This window comes from Coccomyxa subellipsoidea (genome assembly GCF_000258705.1).
Source record: "Coccomyxa subellipsoidea C-169, whole genome shotgun sequence".
NCBI classification, from domain to species: domain Eukaryota; kingdom Viridiplantae; phylum Chlorophyta; class Trebouxiophyceae; family Coccomyxaceae; genus Coccomyxa; species Coccomyxa subellipsoidea.
Window position 1 is genome coordinate 3988561 of NW_005178042.1, and position 18362 is coordinate 4006922.

Consider the following 18362-nt stretch of genomic DNA (forward strand, 5'->3'; position numbering starts at 1 on the left):
GGAGGCTCCAAAAATAGTAGCCATACAAAGCGTTGGTCGAGGCAGCAGCACCTCCAGATACCCATTGACACACCGGGTAAGACTCTTCTGGATTCCAGGGTGAACAGGAGTGATGACAAATCCCTCCCCCGGATGCCCAGATTTGCTTATGGGGCAGGCAGCATCACTTCCAGCAGTGCATCAAATTCTTCGATTGTGCTCCCGGCATCTGCCAGCATGTCATTCAGCGTGCGCACGCCGGCGCGGCCGTCAAATTGCTCCTGCACCCAGATTGCATTCTTCTCTTTCCTTCACCTTGCACTGTTCCAAAGTTTTCTTTTCAACATTCACCTTGGAAGTGCGTTAGCTCTGAGGACACGTTTTTGGCTGATTTGGCTGCAAGACTAGAAAGGTCCAAAAGAAGTGCAAGAGCAGGAACTCCTCTTCTTTCGGCTGTTCCAATCTTTTGTGTCAATGTCCACCTATGAGCCATTGCAGTTCAGAGCATGATGTTTAGATCTTTTTGGCTGCAGAAGACAGGAATGGGCAAACTAAATAAGTGGATGAACAGGATGCCTTGCCTGCAGCGCCGGCAGCCGCTCGATGGACAACGCTCGAAGCAGCGCCAGCATCAGCAGCCGCCACTCGCGCTCCTGTGGCGAATCATTCAGACTATCAACTATTTCAGGTTTATGGAAATGGAAGGGTTTTAGGCATCAACAAAAAGAAGATGACTGCAGCTGCGGGCACAGGCATGAAGGAAGAGCATCAGGAACTCCACTGCTCCGTGGAGCGCTACAGGCAAAAGATTTCTCAACGCATGCATGGAAATTTAGGCAGGGAACAATGAAACAGGGATCAATCAAGAAGTACTTGACTCAAAGCAAGTGGCCGACCAGGCGTTGCGGGGACCTTCGATGCAGCAAAGGGCTCTACTCATGGACATGTCTCAGATATATTTTATTGACTCCTCTCTCTAGGTCCTTGCACAACTTTGCACAATTCCGTATACTCAAACGCATCTCGCCATCCTCAACGTCAAATTCCAAGACGCAAGTCTGGCTTGCTTTTGTTGATAAGAGATGATAATGTAGCAAATCCGGTTTGCTGGCCACACAGCAGCGCGCACCTTGAGGGAGGGAACAGCGGATCGCAGGTAGAACGTGGCGACGAGCTGACGCAGAGCCACCTCGACCGCTGACCTCAGCGATGGCACGTGCAGCGCACCCAGCACACCCGGCACTTCGCGCGCCAACACACCCTCCAGCACTGCGCGCCCCTGAATACACATGAATATGCACATTGAGATTAGCAATGAAGGCAACAAGAGCAATCGCCACAGCAACAATAGTGGGGGCTTCAACCAAGAGCTCACGTGGTTACTCAGACTGCAGGAACCCCCCTGTGGGACCGCCACACGATGCACAGGACAATGAAAGAGACAGCTTTAATAGGCAGACAGATGGTGCTGTGATGGCACAGGCTGGTGCCTAGGAGAGCGATGACCGAGCACGCAGCAGAACAAAGACATTCTTGTCACTAAAGTCAGCTCAATCACAGCCCTGCAGGTACACTAGCTAACAATTTACTACATGGCAATTTTGAGCCCATATGGGCCCCTGCCGTGGCATAAAAAGAATAATTAATTTGCACTAACGGCAAACCTGAAATTTTGTGTGTAGCATGCCCACCTGCGCAAACTCTGGTGGGGGTGTGTCCTCGGGCTGCCCGGGACTCCTGCCCGGTGGGCAGCGCACAAAGCGCAGCGTGGCATCAGTCACCCACCCGTCCAGCGTCGTGAAAAGGCGGCCGAACTGCGACAGCTGCACCCCCAAGAATTCGCTCAAAAATGCCTGTTTTAGATTCTTTTTAGCACCAAAAGGGCGAATAGTGGCTTCTTGCAACTATGAACTCTTTTTTGGAATCCCAAAAGTGGCTTGCAAACTTAGGACATCAAAGGGCCGGCAAAAGGCCACAAAATTGCTGCAAAGCGGACATTTATTCCTTTAAATGCAAGAGAGAATTTGCCTGTGGGCGGAATGCCTCCGGAGGGTCCGAAAGCCAGTAGGAGGCGTCCCCTTCCTCGTCGTCCGGAACAAAGTCCCCTTCTGCCTCGGGGTCATTTGTATCTACACCGTCCTCCACATTAGCTTTGCTGTCCGGCTCTGCTGCCGCGGTGATGCTTGCTCCGACGGGCGCTGTGGGCGGGTGCAGCATTGCGCTGCCGCCAGCGATCGAACCTGCACCAGGGGTGCTTATAAGCACATGCCTTGCGAGAGTGTCAGCAGGTATTTCAGAACTTGCTGAGCCCCTCTCTTGTTGCGAGTACTGTAGCACTATCGGCCCCGCGTCGGCAGGAATTGGGTGCTGCAACATCTCTATGCCCACCTTTTGTAGCCAGTATGAAGAAAGTGCAAAAGGTGATTCGTATTCGTGCTAGCTCCCATCTGCGTTAACCCGCTTTCCATATGCTCTACCATGCAAGGTGCACCCTAGCCATCAATTTGTTTGAGAATGAAGGACATCACACCTTCTGCAGCGGCGATGCCGAGGTGCTGCCGCCACAAATTCAGATCCGCCTCGACACCTGTGGGCTCCGCCGCGAGCGCCTGCTGTGCCTGCGCTTCCATCAAAGCTCATCCGCTTCCTAATATATGGCATTTTGGCCCTGCATTGACCCTAGACCTTTACTTCACCGTTGCATTCCCATGAAGTGTCGCTGCTGCTAAGGCTCGTTCCCTACACCATTCCTTGCGTGCATGTCCGCCTGACAGTTCCACCGGGCATTGAGCAAAAGAACTTTCCGCTGATTACCTCTTTTTGCTGAAGGTCTCCTAGGCAGGCATTAGTTGTAAAGATCCATATTTCAACGTCCCCAAGCTGAGTGGATGAAGGATATGGTTGGGGGCACGTGCCTGTGCCAGCTGAGTCAGCTGCCCGCCGGGCAGCCCCACGCTGCCCGCGTCGGCCACTTTGAGCCGCCCAAAACGCGCCGCGATGTTTTCCTGCGCCGCTCCCTCCAGCGGCCCATCCGCATCCTCCACCTCAAACACCTGGTCACACAAACTACTAATCCAGGATTCTTCCACCAGTTTGTCAGGTTGTCACCAGACTGCAGAACCCACTAAAATAGCCGGATTGCCTATCACGAATCTGCACTCCATCAATGGCCTTGAATTCCTCCTATGCTGCAAAGGGTGGTTGCTATGGCATGCACTCCAGTCCAGTCTGGGCCTGTAATGGTTGAATTCCACAACATGCATGATGCCATGTCTGGAGAGCAGCATTGTGAAGCCTGCTTGCCTATGCTAGTAGAGATCTTAACTCATGGTCGATGAATTGCGCACCAGGACTGGCTGCTGGGGCAAGCTCGCAGCAGCTGCATCCTCAGGCAGGGAATCCAGTGCTGACACATCTGCTGACTCACTCTCAGCTGCTGCACTGTCCACTGCTGTCTCTCGCTCTGGCACAGTGCCCCCAGACTCAGAGGCGCCAATACTCCCTGACCTATCGCTTCCGCTGCCTGCCTGGATGTCCCTACTGCTACAACCACCATCTGCTGCACTTGCTGTGCCGGCTGCTGCGCTCGCACTTTTCTCCGCAGGCTCCGAAGCTGCGTCACTCTGCTGTGCTGCCATTGACCTGCCATTCGCAGGCGCGCTGGCTGCTGCAGTGCGCCCATTCGTGCCAGCATGCTCGAGAGGCTCTTCACTGATCACAGGCATGCTGGGCGCTGCAGAGGAGGCGGCGGCGGCTGCGGCAGGGGTGGGTGGTATTACTGTGGGGATATGGTGAGAAGGGACGCTCTTGCCGCGCGGCACATACCCCTCAACAGCAGAGGGGTTGGCGCCAGCGTGCAGAGCGGCCAGGGTCTGCAGCGCCAGCTCAGCGTCCCGGTCAGCCTGCGCCGCCAGCTCAGCCGGATCCCTCTCCTGCGCATGCATGCATCGATGTGTGCTCAGTCATCCGCACCATTTCTTTCTAAGCTGCGCCTCTTGTGCAGGTTCTTGGCAGCATTTATCCTAAATAGCCAGCGTCTCTTCATGCAAAATTGCAATGGTAATTCAGACGCGATCGCCACAATGCCCCTTGGGAACTGCTGGCCTTCTGATGAGAAATCCTGCATCTATGATGCAGTCCTACCTGCAGGGATCATCATGCAGGCTACACCATCTTAATGCGCTCAAACAATGCCATGGGATGAAATGGTGTGCGCAAAACCATAGCATGCACAAGTGACAGATGTCGTACCCTGACTTGCGAGAGCATGATGGGGTTGTCATCGCTGCCGGCCGCATACATCGACTCCGCCTGGTCAGGATCTGATGCAGTTGCCCTGAGAATGCCTGTCCCCGACAACGTTGCCTGCGTAACTCCAAACCGCTCCAGCGCAGCCTCGGGCGGCCCCAGCCTCGCCGCAAGCCGGTGAGCTGCCAGCTCACAGGCAGAGCTGCACGCATGCATGCGGTCTCATGGCAATGCCAAATTTGATCACACATGTACTGCCCCACACTTTGGTTCCAGATGTATAACAATTTCTTAGAAATCATGGAAGGTAGGACTTGGCCCCCATTTACCAAGGTGGGAGGCACTAACTGAGCAGACAGCTCACATGTAGAGCTGAACTTAAGCAGAAGAGCTCATCATAGTGTCAAATGCACCACACATGAATTGCCCTACAGTGTTGGTTCCAGATGTTCATACTGATGCCCATCGGAAATATCCAAATGATAAAGAGAAAGTTTTGTGCACCGTGCATCAAATAAGAGGCACTTCAAGAGCCGTCAGCCACCAGGCAGAGTTGTACACTGCATGTCACAGCACTGCCAACATGCATCAGGCTTCTACTGCCCTAACTTTGAAATACAGCTGTAAAGATAGATGGCCGCTTTGACAATATGGGAAGGTTGGTGACGAGACTTGGCCATATACATCAGGACGGTGGTTCTTGTTGCCAGCTCACAGGCGGGGCACATGCATGAGATCTCATGGCACTGCCCAAAAGCATCACAAATAGATTGCCCTATACTTTTGGTTCCAGAGTTACATACTAATGACCATCTGAGAATATTCAAAACCCAGGGAGGCAGTATCCTCCGCCATACACCAACTGGAGGCAAAATCCTGAGCCTCACCAGGAGATCGTTCAAGTCCAAAATTCGGCAGTCTGCGCATGCATCTGAGGTGCTTGAGCAATCTTGATGGGCCATTTAGACCGCATGAGCCTCAGGGGAATGCATACTAGCCATGCTTTCGGTATATTATCATCATAATACAGCTCTGCAATTCTGCACATGCACCAAATAAATCACTTGAGTCTAGAGACGCCCTGCAGAATACATAAGCTATCTGGGCAAAGCACGGGCTTGCCTGCAGAATCGGATATCGCCGTCCCTGTACACGCGCTGGCGCTTGGAGTCCAACTTGAAGGTGCCCTTTGGTTTGGGAGCATCCAACGGCCGATCGCATGCGCCGTGGCCGCACATTTTCCCGAGCGCCCTCTCCTCTGCAACCTGTGTCAGCGGTTGAGTCATCAGGTAAGTCAACTGGCTTGTCATCACAGGTCTATGAATTTCAAATTTGGTTTTCAGTATCAGACTCGATGTCCACTTAATTCATGGGAGGCAGCTGGCTTGTCAACAGCGGCTGGGAATTTTAATATTTATCTCAGAAGCAGACTATTGTTTCTTTGTACTGTATCTGGTAAGGGCTCTGTAAAACGCCACAGTATCGCTCAATGCAACTAGACATCAAGGGTGCACATTGCAGGGTCTCATGCTACATCCATTTTTTGGCCACTATTCATTTGCATCTCTGACATGCACTGTGAGATTCCAATGTAGGACAAATTGTTGTGTATGGGTATGGAGAAAGGCTTTCGAAGGTGTCTTTGATTGGGGCAGTCAAGGCATGGCCGCCAGACTATCACCTGCATGTATTCCTCCCCTGACATGTGCTGCACAGCTTGAAGCAGGGCATCCTCTGTCTCAGCAGTTTCCTCCAGCAACCTGCAGGAAGCTCAATGCTCAGGATTCGACTCCCGCACATCTGCTAAAATGGCTAAGATAGTACATTAACATTGGAAAGGAAATTTTCCCCGTACTTACTGTATATGCCTGCTTGAAGTCGGTTCAGATCACTGCAGGATCCTGCTCACCTCTCCATCGTTGTGTACACTGCGTGTGCGCGCTCCTCACTCAAGCTTTGTGGAATTGGCTCTGGTTCACGTTTGGATGATTGAGTGCTTGTAGGCCTAGGTGGCGCATCGGCTGCTGCAGTTTTTTCAGCGCTTGCAGCCATGGGCATGGTCGTTGGTTTATTTTCACCTTTTTGTGGAACATCCTTCGTGCTGCCTGTAAATCAGAAAGGTGTTCAGTAATTGCATTTTTTGTCCCATTGTGACGATGTGGATTATCAGACAATGGTAAGTACTGCAGATCTGTTCAGCAAACGACTCAATTACCTGGCTCTGGTGGACCATAGTTGAGTATTGGAAGGAAGGGAGTCCCCATCTGATTATTGTTGCCAGACAGTTATTGCGGGAACACTGGAGACGACATGCAAGCAGTCTCACTGTCCTAAAGCATCACCGATCAAGCTTGAGCCAAGCTTGAGCCACAGCTGTCGACAACCTCTCATCACTGAGCCTCCTTGTCCATTTTGCTTTCTGATCGTGGGTGCGAAGAGGACTAAATATGACACCAGCTTGCTGCTGAGCTTGCAGCAGCTGCTCCGACACAGCGTGTCGGAAGCTTGTGTTCCCAAACGGGCAACTCTTGTTTGAATTGTGCTGGTGCCAGCCACTGGAGTGACAGAATCAACATTCCAAACATTATTGGAAGAATCTTTTAATTCAGTCCAGCAGTACATCATGTGCAGTGTTAGTTAGGTACCATCGAATGCCGCAGTGAGAGAGTTCACCGGAGTTTTGGCACACTTGTGGCAATACCACTGGTATTGCGCCTGGCAGGCGCCTTGTACCAACAGTTACATGTGTACAGAAGTAAGCTGGCTTCAGCTGCATGGAAACTTTAGCGCAGCATGCTGTGACCGCCAAACGAAACTTTCTTGTGACTCCGCTGAACATGGCATGAGACCCAGCCTAACGTCATCATGATCATAGATCATCTGGATCATTCTGCATTGCAATCTCAATTGAGAGTTGGGCAACAGCAATCAAGAGCAGTGCTCAGATTCCAAATTGTAAAAGCCGATGATACTGAAAAAGCACATCCCCAGTAGAAGCACCACATTCTATTCCAACTTTCCCAGAATAGAGCTTGTCTAAATCATAAATCAGAACCCCAACAAGAAGACAAATTTGGCAGGGTGTTAAGACCAGCGGCACAAGGCCCCGGAGAATGCTCTTCCACCCCTCACTTCTTCACAAACTCGTTTACACAACAGCAGCAAGCAGCAGCCAACAGAGGCCCGCTGCGACAGACCATGGCAAGGGCCCCTGAAAGCTTCTGCTCCTCCCGCCTCACTTCTTGATGAAGTAGTATTACCCCTGATAGTGCACTTCCGCCAGTGCATGCAGCAGATCCACACCGCCGCTGTACAACAGCAAAGTTGCTCCCACAAAAGTATTGGAGCCCTTTCCTTTGATGACATTCTTGTAGCCCAAAATAAGAACGATGGAAAAACACCAGGGGAAAAAGCCTGCCGCAGCCTGCTGCGCAATGCCCCACAAAATGCTCTTCCCCGCCTTCACTTCTTGATGAACTTGTAGTACACGACGAGCACGATGGCGGCGAGCAGCAGGAGGATGATGGCGCCGGCGATGAGCTTGTTGGTTGTGATGCGCCGCGACATGGAGGACAGCACTCTCCTGGCTTTGGCGATGTTGTCGTCTGCGCCGTGCAGCGTGTCTCGCGCGTGGCCGATCGTCTGTCGCTGCCGGTGCAGATCCTGTAGGATGCTCACTCCCAGCTCCTGTGCATGGCACAGGGGACGGACCTCAGATGACAAGCACGCGAAAATACTGAAAGAGTGGGGAAATACACAGATTCGGTGTTGCAGGACCTTTAGAGGAGTATACACCCAGTTCCTTGGAACGATGCAGGTAGAGGGCGTCAATTCACAAAGAAAATATCTGCCAACAGGATAGGAACATGCAGAGAGCTGATGGCGCAGAGCGCGCAAGATGCTGAGAGATAATTCACATGCATGCCTCAAGCAAAAGTACTAAGATGACGTGCACATGGAACACCATGGTGACATGCACATACGCTCCAGCGCGTAGGCGCAAGAGCTCTAATCAGCGAGACACCGTTGCTGGCCTGTACACTGGCTGCAAGAGACTCTACAAGCAGCAGGCAGAGTCCGCAAAGGAGAGCAGAGTACCAAGCAACCCAACCGCTTTTCTGCTTTTTTTGGTTAAGATGCTGTCTTGAGGGCTGGGTTGCAAGCCTCTCTGAGCTGCAGGATGACTGCTGACAATGACAACTCTGGTGACCTCTAGTGCGCCAAAGCCCAGGAAGCACCTCCCCTAGGAAGCATGCATCTTCTGGGGGGATCAAGAACAAGAACAACCACTACATAAGGATAGAAAAAGACGCCGCTGTGCTGGGGCTGAGCGCGCACCTCCGTCTCCAGCAGCTGCTGGCGTCCCTGAGTGATGCGCTCCCCAGTGCGGCCCAGCTTCTCCGTCGTCTGCAGCAGCCGCTCCCGCTGCCCAGAGCTCGTCTGGCTGTAGTCATCCATCAGCCCCAGCTCTGCGCGCGCCGCCGCTCCCCCCGGTGTTGATGCAGCCGCCGCCTGCGCGCTCTCCCGCAGCTTCGCCACATCCGCCTTATACTCCTTCACCTGAGCAGCGTTGTTATTTATTATTACTACACGCTTTTCCTGCTTAAAGGCAAGGTATGGCCAGCATTGGTGGACACTTGTTATTGTTATTACATGTTAGAGACCTGTTGGGAGCCACCTGAGGCTCGCTGGTCTTTTGGACAGTCTTTCACTGCCCATCTTCATGCCACAAATATGTGACGTGTGTGCATTCCGTCAGAAATTTTGCAATCCTATTTGCTGTTCTGGCCCAAGAATGCATGCAAATCGGGTGGTGCAGTGTTGTTCCTGGTGCCCCTGAGTGGAAAGCTACTTGCACTGGAGTGTAAATTTGCTGAGGGGTATGGCTTTTGATTGGAAAACGTGCTATCTCCTGCAATTTACTATGTACATTACTAAGCTGCGCAGCCTCAAAGCATTTTCCGCCACAGCGGCGGACCCGCACAGGGCCAACGCCAGATGCCTGGCTCCAGAAGCAGGGTACTTCAACCTCCGATTCGTAGGTGCTTGTGCCCGAAGTATGCTCCTCGGCATGTTGGCACCTGGCTGAACTGTGCACCAGAGATCCCTGGCTAGGCACTGCATTGCAGCACTGTGCCCTTTCCCCAAGTGCTTCTGTGGCGATCCACACTGAAAGAGAGCAGCTCAATGGCGTGAAACGTCAAGCTTCAAGGCCGTACCTTTGTAAGGAGAGGTCTGGATCGGTCTGCTGAAAAGCTCCTTGCCTCCATCTCCATCCTCTTTACCTGTTTTGTGCATTTACGTCTTTTCAACTCCACTATTCTGTATGGTTCACTTGTAGCCCCAAAAACAACGTTCCTAAAAGGCGGGAAAGAAACAGTCCACGCAAGTTCAAGCAGCAAGGCAACAATGTTCATCTACACCAGCTGTGACATAGTAGTCACAAGTCCTCTGAAGACTCACGATCTGCTCAGCCTCCTTGAAGTCCGACTCAAGTTCTCTGAGCTTCGATCGGCGCGAATCTGTAACATAACACCAAATTAAGCAGGACACCCAAAGACTAAGGCACACGTCTAGAAGAGCACCAGCTGTAATTCCATGCAGTAAGGGACACCAACCTGATCCAAGACTGCTCACTGCTTGTACTTTTCTGGCAACGTCTGTGGCCTTTGTGCAGTACTCGCTGTCATACTGGTTGAAGAGTGCCATCTGATCCCCCAAATTTATTGTAGCCATTTTCCCTGTGGATCCTTGCACACCGAACAAATTATTTCCTCCAACAGGATGACAATAGACTGACTGACCAGCACCAAACCTCCAAATCGACTAGCAGCAAGCTCTACTTCTTGCAGAGAAAGTCCAAAGGGCCAGATTCCCGGTCAACGAATCGGTTGCCTGTTCGGGCGCCAGCATTCCAAATTTGCAGAGGACAGCTCGAACATGCAAATCCTTTCCGACCCCATCAGTCTGAGTTTCAGTATTTAAAGAGTGAAAGCTTATTGCCTAGTAGCTATAGCACAAGTGCCTGCATGTGAAATGTAGCAATGGTGGCACTGTATCAGGTCCTAGCAGACATAGGCCCTCCCGGGGAATCTAGATCTGCCAGGATCAGTGATCCCTTATCTATCTGTAGCAAATTTGAGACTCAAAATCATTATTAAACATTATGCATTCTGGCTGCGTTTCCCACTCAGACACTGCACAATCAGGAACAATGCAGAACCTTCAGTGTCTGAAAATCTGTCAGGCTTCCTGTCCCTTCTCGGGTCCCGTGTTGAGAAGGCGCTAGAGGGAGACGCACCTCTGCAGATCAGCATCCCATTTGCCACTTTGATTCTGAAGTGCTTCCAAGGCGATGTGAGCGGTAGCAGCATGTAATTTAATGGCTGCCTTTTCCAGGTTTATTTTTGCAATTGGCACGGCTGCCAGCAGCAGCAGCAAGTTCAATACCTGGGCTGCTTGCACTGCAATGCTGCACGCACGCTCGAGCAGTAGAGGTTGCTTTCCGTGCATTGCATATCGTAATCTACAGCCCCCGACACATTGGTGTTGAGATGAGATCAACTTATGCTAGCCCATGAGGGCCCTTGAGGGGAGATCCTGTTCATGAACAGCACGGTGCTGTGCAATCCCAATCTTGGTTTCTTTTGAATGTTACCTCACGCAAGATGCGTTCCTCGTTCTACGCATGATCTTGCCATTTCTGCTTCCTCAGAGCCTTTGCTCACAAAGGCAGCAGCTGCCTATAACAAGTAAGCCATGAAAAATAATGTAATGACCGACTCGTGATAGATGTACTCCAAGAGGTTGCGGATGCGAGAGTGATGCCTGGGTCCTTTGCACAAAGCAAATACCTGGAGCCTTAGCACCGGCAAACACAAGGACACTGAACGCTGCCGTGATGCGCATCCTGGGGCACAGGGTATCGTACAGGCGACATAGCTTCATCAGCTCTGCCAATCACTGCAAACATAGAACGCAGCGAGTGAGCCTGGGAAAGGAGTCTACCCTAACATGCCAATCAATAGCTCGCATGTGCCTGTGCTAATGTACAGTAAGGCTTGCGGACAGCAAGGCACCTGCATGCGTACTTTCTCGTCGACCCTTGCTATCAGCATCAGCTTCAGCCCCGACGCAGAGACCTCCAGCAACCCCACCTACAACTCCTCGCCTTCTATGACCTTTCTCATTGCAGTGCTGCATTTCGGATTTGATGGCATTCGCGGCGCAGAAGGAGCATAAATTGCGAGAGATTGCGCCATCATCGTCGGCACACTGTGATTCCTGGCAGGGTCCACAGGTGTGGAGACGTACCAATGTTGCTTGGGTCTAGGCTTCAGCAGAATTGTGATGGGGACTAGTCCGTAGACGCAATATTTCGTACCAGCACTTCGTGCATGCGCACGCTGGTGCGATATATCACCCAGATTTGCTCGGTGGTGTGCAGCAACTCAGAGTTGGATCTCCTGCTTTTTTCACGATCGACCTGTGAGCGAGACTTGAATGCAAGTGTACGTTTACTTTGCTATTTGATTGCTAACATTACGAACAAGGCATGGTAAGCAGAAGTAGATATGTCTGCTGCGCAGCCTCATCGCAGACTTTGTGCCTTCCAAGAAGGGCAGTGCCCAAGTTGGGCTGCCCCAGTGGGCAGGCTGCATTTTGATGCGAGAGAATGCTCATATCAGAGGCAAGCAAAACCTAAATGGATTTTTTTCCCAATGTGAATATCCCAGAGCAGCGTAACTTTGTGCTTACTGGGGGCGTCACCAGGCTGCCCAGATCCAAGATATCCCCATGGGCGATGGCACCCCTACAACAGATGCTGCTTGTCTCTTCTTTCTAAAATGAAACAAGTCGCATGAAAGTGAATGCTAGGTTCCTGGAGTCCGATTCTTCAGAGAGCGGGGGATTCCTGCTTCGCAGGTCACCAGCAAGACCTGGCATCGTAGCCTCACTGGTGCTGGTCGTCCCAAGATTGTGATGCTTAAAAGCCTCTCGAGTGACACCTGATATGCTTGCTATAGCTCAGTTCATACGCTGCAGGCAGTGCTCCCTTCACAGAAGTATGAATGCAGTCCTCAACAGCCTGTTGAGCATAGTCTTAAAATTGTTGCCAAAGGACGCAATTGGCAACTTCCTGCCAGCCGTATTCCCAAAGAGCATGTGGGGCAATCTTCCATGTCTGCAACGTCCCACTTACACATGAAAAAGGGCGCAGTTTATTGGCTGGCTGTCAATTATGCTCTGCAGAGATATGCCAACTACAGTTGCGCCGCGACTCTCACTGCTCGCTCAAGCCCCAGTCGCTGATCTGGCAATACAAGCCGCAACCAACATTGGCCCTTTCTTATGGTTCCAATGGCGAATGGATTCATGCTTTGTCCCTTCAATGTATTTGCTGGAGCTTGCCAGAGGTGGCTTGAGGTGACCTGACACAGTACTTTGCAGAGATGAAAAGGGTCCTCTTTGCTTGCAAGATCAGGCACTGAAAGCCTCTGAAACCTATTGCTCAAATATTCAACACGTCTGTTGAACTGCCTGTGGGCAGCAAGCATTGCTCAACAGTGACGGATCCAATAGCAATGACTGGGGACTAGAGGGCCCCATCCCCAAACTGCACTTGCAATTGTCTGAATCTAATTGACCCGATTGCATTGCGATTGGAGCAATTGGAGCACACCACCGGCATTGGATCCGCAAAGTGCGAACCCTGGGGAGTCACCCAACATCAATATCTCTCACAAGTCAACAACAAAGGTGCTCTTCCTGCATAATTGATGCCGTATGAAATAGCTCATGTGGAGACACTGGCGGAGCCGGCGTAGCCGGCCCCGGGGGGGTTTGGGGGGGGGAGCCCCCCCAACAAACCTTCAGATGACTCAGAGCTATGGACCCTGCGATGATTGTCATGTTTGAACTCAATGACTTGCAGTGTAGCCCGTCACCCTCACAGGTCTTCCTCTTTTCCCACAGCCAGTGAGGGGTCACCGGTGGCAAGCAAGCTGTCGCGATTCAATGCAATGCAAGTTGCATCCGGCGGGAAGAAGCACACCGGACCATTTCCAACCATTCATGCTTACTTGAACTCGAAGCTTTACTCAACTGATCCGGCATAACATGTGTGGAATGACCATGGCGCGGCGCTTGCGCAGCGGGCCCGGGGGGTTTTGGGGGGGCGGAGCCCCCCCAAAAACATTTTTGATGCCTCAAACACCACGTTGCCACCGAAGCTTACTGTATGAAGAAATTTCATGTGAACTGGTCTCATTGCACGAAAAGATTCCTCCTCGGAGGTTCCTCCACTTATCAATGGCCCGCTGGGGCCGCCGTTACCCACCCAGACGAAAAACATGACATAAGTTTTCGACCACCCAATCACTCCCAACCAATTCTGGACCCACCCAGGGGTAAAGGACTACCTCCTGACTCGAAAAAAGAAAAAAAAAACAAAAAGGGAATGTGCGTCAGCCGGGAATCGAACCCGGGTCTCGTCCGTGGCAGGGACGTATTCTACCACTAGACCACTGACGCCGCCGGGACACATGAGCGGCTTTCGACCCAATTGGATCTCTCGCTGCTCGATGAAGATTGTTGTCGTCCGGCGATATTTATAATTGTGCAAGATCAGGCAGTCAGCCGGGGAATCACGCACTTCCCTCTAGTATTCAATCTGACACAACTTGTATACATAGGCTACGTGAAGTTTATGTTGATCAATGATAGTCATGAGAGTCTCCGGAGGCTGCAAACACAGCGTACAGCCAGAAGCTCTGATTCGTCCCTTTAGAAGTTGTGGGCATGGCAAAACAAATAGGGGATGTGCATGCAAAGCTTGCACAATGAGTGGAAGCATCATCAGAGGGGCTCAAGCCCCCGCAGTGCGTGCAGCCACTAAGATAAGCAGCCAGAGATCTGTAGAAATTTAAATAGAACTGTAAGGCTCAATTGGGGGGTTGCACCCCCCAACCCCCCGCCGTGCGCTCAGCTCAAGCAGCCAGGCGGGGCTGGCCGGAAATGTACCGCTCACTTGGGGGGCTGGGCCGGTTTGCATGCAGCGAAGGCCGGCTTGTGTCATGCACCCCTGGCAAGAAATAACTTGCTTCTCCGGCATTGCTTTCAAATCTGGCAGGTGTCTTCACTGGTTTTGGAATTTTATGCATATGGTGACACAGGCCCCGAGAGACAGAGCCTCTGCTAGACATGCTGCTGCGGCAGCCCTTCTCTGCTAACCGGTGCTTTTGTTTATGCGCATGATCTGAGACTTAATTTGGGGTGTCAACACTTGCCGAAACTGTTTGCAACAAGTAATCGGCCCTGGCGCTGGTGCAAATCACCCAAAACCGATCGGGCATCACCGCCATCCCTTAGTTGGGTGCCTGTGTGTTGCAATTGCTGTCTACTAGGGGGAAGCGTATGGGGGATTGCTTGCTTGTCGCAAATTTGGGACCATCAAAGGGATCGTTTGGGAGTTCGGGCCCCTGTGAGTCTTCCATAAACCATAGATATTGCAATTGCACAGACATACCAGGCAGTGCGAGCGCCAAGAAAGGAGGCATGGCTCCTTGGCGATATGCATGTCGTGCGCGGAAGCATGCAAGGCACTTCCAGCCTAGGTGCAGAATCTATGTTTGCATACAACCTGTCAAGTGGGGCTTTTTGGGGGCTGGGGCACATCTGAACGAACACACTCCCAAAAGCAGGAAGGACACACATGACTCAGACCCAGCGGCGGGGAGCACGTAGACACCTTGAATTCCAGGGCCGGCCGGCGCCGGGTTACGTTCTGAGCACGAAATGCCATCCCAGAAGCGAAAGCAAGAACTTCTAAAGGCAAGAGCAGCAGGTGCAGGACATGCATCAGGCAAGACATATCGAAGCAGTGGGCAGCCGCGGGGAAGCAGGACACGCGCAAGGGGACACATGGGTGCACACAAAGCTGCCAGTGGCAAGCATGCTTGACGAATACAGATGCAGACTAGCATGCAAGTCATGAGGGACGCTAGAACACATGCCTAGGCAGTCTGACACATTTTTTGTAATTATTTTGGATAATGTCAGTGTATTCGAAAAGGAATCATGCAAAAATGTCGTGTTCTATCTAACCCTCTGTTCATTCACTGAGAAGGATACTGATTGTAACCTGTGCCCTGATGCCATCAAGGATGGGGGTCGAGACTCCCCTAGCACATCTAGTGGGTGATGATATTAGTGCGCTGAGCTGAGATTTCATAGAAATAATTTCTCCCGAGGGATCAACAATCTGGGATTTCCTGGAAGAATATCCCCACACCACCCTTCTATATCACGATCTGATCTGACATAGCTCCCATGGCATCGAGCATGAAAACTTGTTCAATGCATCTGTTAAGATGATGCCTCGCAACATTGTGAAACATGCCAACCATTCAGGACCTGCTTGGCAATATACTATTACAGCCATACTGAGAGTATCTTGCATGGCGAGGAACACATTGCGCTGTCACTGTGACAATGCCATTCAAGCAACGTTGGGACGTGCACGGCAGCAAATAAATTCCTCCAGGGAATTCCCACCACGACCAGAGTGCGGCGCACTGATTGCATTTCCGATGGGACCGCGCATGCATGCAAGCTGCCAAGATACAGGGCACACAACCCCAAAGCAGCTCACTGATCTCCATCACTCCCCCAGGAGATTCTTCAACTTGCTGATAGCAGCGCCCTCAAGTCGAGAGCATCTTTCTAAGCTCCCCGTTGGTGTGCATCTCCTCCAGAATGTCAGCTCCGCCCACAAACTCTCCATCGATGTACAACTGCACATAACCAGAGAGACTGCCGTGAGTAAGAATTTATATAGCGGCCAAGCTTCTAATGGAACAGAGCTGCCAAACGTCACAAGGACAATTGAGACACAGCTCAACCTGGTCAGATGGTGCAAATTAATTGACACATAGTGAACCGTCATTGGGTGTCCACTATGAAGGAAGAAATTTACCTGTGGAATTGTTGGCCACTGGCTGTATGCCTTGATGGCTTCCCTCAACCCCGGGTTGTAGGTCTCGTCCAGTACATTCACCTGCAAACCCAGAGACACAACCGCATGAATGCGTGCATGTGGACACGTTCACGTGGGATCATGCAACAAACTCATTGATCCTGACTGCAACATCGCCAGACAGACACATAGGAACCAGCTGCAGGGTAAGCGACTAGCGATACTCACTGGTCTGCGCTGTTGCTAGCACAGCAACAGGGGGCTATAATTGATGCAACAGCTGTGCAGCACTGACATGCAGCAAAAACTGAGCGACAAAGGGGTAGCAACTTGTGCCCCATCATGTACAGTGAGAGGCTCACCACTTCATATGGAGTGCGGATTTCGTTCAGGATGCTGAGGACCTTGTGTGAGAAACCACACTGCGGCTGCGTGCGCGTCCCCTTCACAAAAGCCACCACCTGCGCAGCGGGCATGCCTTGATTCTGTGCTGCTGTTAGGCCCCAAATGGGGACAAGAGGCTTATTCAGCACGTTGTCGAGGATGGTCCGCATGTCTTCACAGCCCTTCTTACAGGCACAAGCACCTGCTGCCTGCTCAAGGTGAGCTAGCAAACATGCCATCCTGCTGATGCTGACTGAAATGTTGTCGTCCTTGCTATGACAATCCTATTAAAAATGCAGTAAAGATGGCTTGATGTACAACTTCCCTTTCCACACCTGGCAGCCAAGGGGGCCCTAAACTTGCAGCAGCACTGTTTCAAACAACAGAGCATTGAGAAAGAATTTTGGGAGGGCCAGCGAAGATCAGCTTGAATTTGTCTCTGATACACAAAACAATGAGAGATGCAAGCATTGCACCCCTCTGCGCAGCTTGACAAGCTCAAACACTGTCGCTTTGCGTGAAAGCTGTGAGCGCACCTTGTTGGATTTGACGACCTGGTCCAAGAGGTCCTCGATGGAGCACGTGAGATCCTGCAACCCCTTGCCCGGCGTCAGCTTGATCTCCGGCTTGGCCATCGCGCGCCGGATCGCCCACGTCGTATTCCCCTTTGCATTTCCTGGCGGGACTTCCCCGTTCTCCGCCACTGCATATCAATTCAGAGCATCGTCATCAGTCATCCTGGATGCAGGTGCCCAGAGATTGCTTCACATAATCCCCTGGGACAGTGGCAAGACCGGCAGTTCAGGCATTCTTCTCTGTTTGGCATCCCTAGAAGGCAAAGGAGGCCTCAACAAGCACATGTGGCATGGGCGGTCACATGCAATGCTATCCAGGACGAAGTGCAGCCCTTTGCGAGTTCTGCAACTACAGCACCGCACTGTGGCAAGTGGCCTGAGATCCTAACCTGCTGCTTGGACCCACTCCTGCCACTTAGCTGTCAGGTCCTCCCTGGACGGGTTCTCAACTACCTCGTATCTGACAGCATGTGTCAGGTCCCTCAACTCCTGGAGGTGGCTGGCGATGCTCACAGCTATCTGCAGCACACACAAGTATCTACTGTCATCACCTTCGGGGGAAGTTCTAGGATCCACTGGTACTTCTGAGGGAACGCCAGGGGCACCTAGCCATTACAACTGTGGAAGACTTGCCTTCCGGGAGAGGCCGATGTATTGACAGCGTCCATCAGGGGAGTACACAGCGTACACCCCAGCTGCTGCTGGAAATTGTGTGAGTTCCCCTTTGTCCATCACTGGCTGTGCTTGTGCGAAGGACTCTTTCGTGCCTGCCACATCTGCTCTCACACAGCACCGGAACGACGATCTGCGTTGCGAGACTTGCGAGTGATCCCTAACAGCAAACTTTCGGACCAAGACCGCCCGCCTGTGCGGTGCTACAAGAAAAGAGTGGGATGTGAAGCATCGCAAGTTCACCGGTAGACTACAGATCTGCATCGTGTGCATGATGCCTCGATCTGTTTATGTGAACTTTAGATTAGCGCCGACTGATGGGATCGGGGGCAAAGTAGCCACAGCGTTGAGTTGCTCGCCAGAAATCCGCATGCTATCGCACGTGGCAATGCAGCCAAACTTGGCGCCGGTTGGATCAGGGATTCCGATGGCGGGATTCTCGGAGCTGGGCACTCAATGTCGCGGTGTGGGATTTCCAGCAGCACGTACTTGCACGATCCTGCTGGTCAGCAGATTGGAACAATGCA

At 51.9% G+C, this 18362-nt stretch overlaps 3 protein-coding genes and 1 non-coding gene across 4 annotated transcripts; all 4 read right to left on the bottom strand.

The window, feature by feature from the left end:
• Positions 1-146: 146 nt before the first annotated feature.
• Positions 147-5513, bottom strand: COCSUDRAFT_55793 (hypothetical protein; the record flags this gene model as incomplete). Its single annotated transcript, XM_005652300.1, has 10 exons — positions 147-260; positions 549-632; positions 1109-1258; positions 1671-1802; positions 2077-2219; positions 2510-2597; positions 2934-3032; positions 3327-3911; positions 4231-4429; positions 5380-5513. 10 exons carry the CDS (start codon positions 5511-5513, stop codon positions 147-149), a joined length of 1728 nt encoding a protein of 575 aa, XP_005652357.1.
• A 1438-nt stretch (positions 5514-6951) lies between these two features.
• On the bottom strand, positions 6952-10042 carry COCSUDRAFT_21573 (Qb-snare protein, VTI1-family). The gene is made up of 5 exons (XM_005652301.1): positions 9846-10042; positions 9691-9749; positions 9447-9512; positions 8566-8787; positions 6952-7914 (listed from the first exon to the last, which is right to left on the bottom strand). Exons 1-5 carry the CDS (start codon positions 9961-9963, stop codon positions 7690-7692), a joined length of 690 nt encoding a protein of 229 aa, XP_005652358.1. The 5' UTR covers positions 9964-10042; the 3' UTR covers positions 6952-7689.
• Positions 10043-13690: 3648 nt separating this feature from the next.
• Positions 13691-13761, bottom strand: COCSUDRAFT_t7. The gene has a single exon. It is a non-coding gene; the product is annotated as a tRNA-Gly (tRNA).
• Positions 13762-15644: 1883 nt separating this feature from the next.
• COCSUDRAFT_26911 (glutaredoxin) lies at positions 15645-17895 on the bottom strand (the record flags this gene model as incomplete). The annotated part of the gene is made up of 6 exons (XM_005652302.1): positions 15645-16022; positions 16205-16285; positions 16567-16665; positions 17125-17291; positions 17553-17678; positions 17793-17895. The coding sequence occupies 6 exons, from the start codon at positions 17893-17895 to the stop codon at positions 15933-15935; spliced, it is 666 nt and encodes a 221-aa protein (XP_005652359.1). The 3' UTR covers positions 15645-15932.
• Positions 17896-18362: the final 467 nt, after the last annotated feature.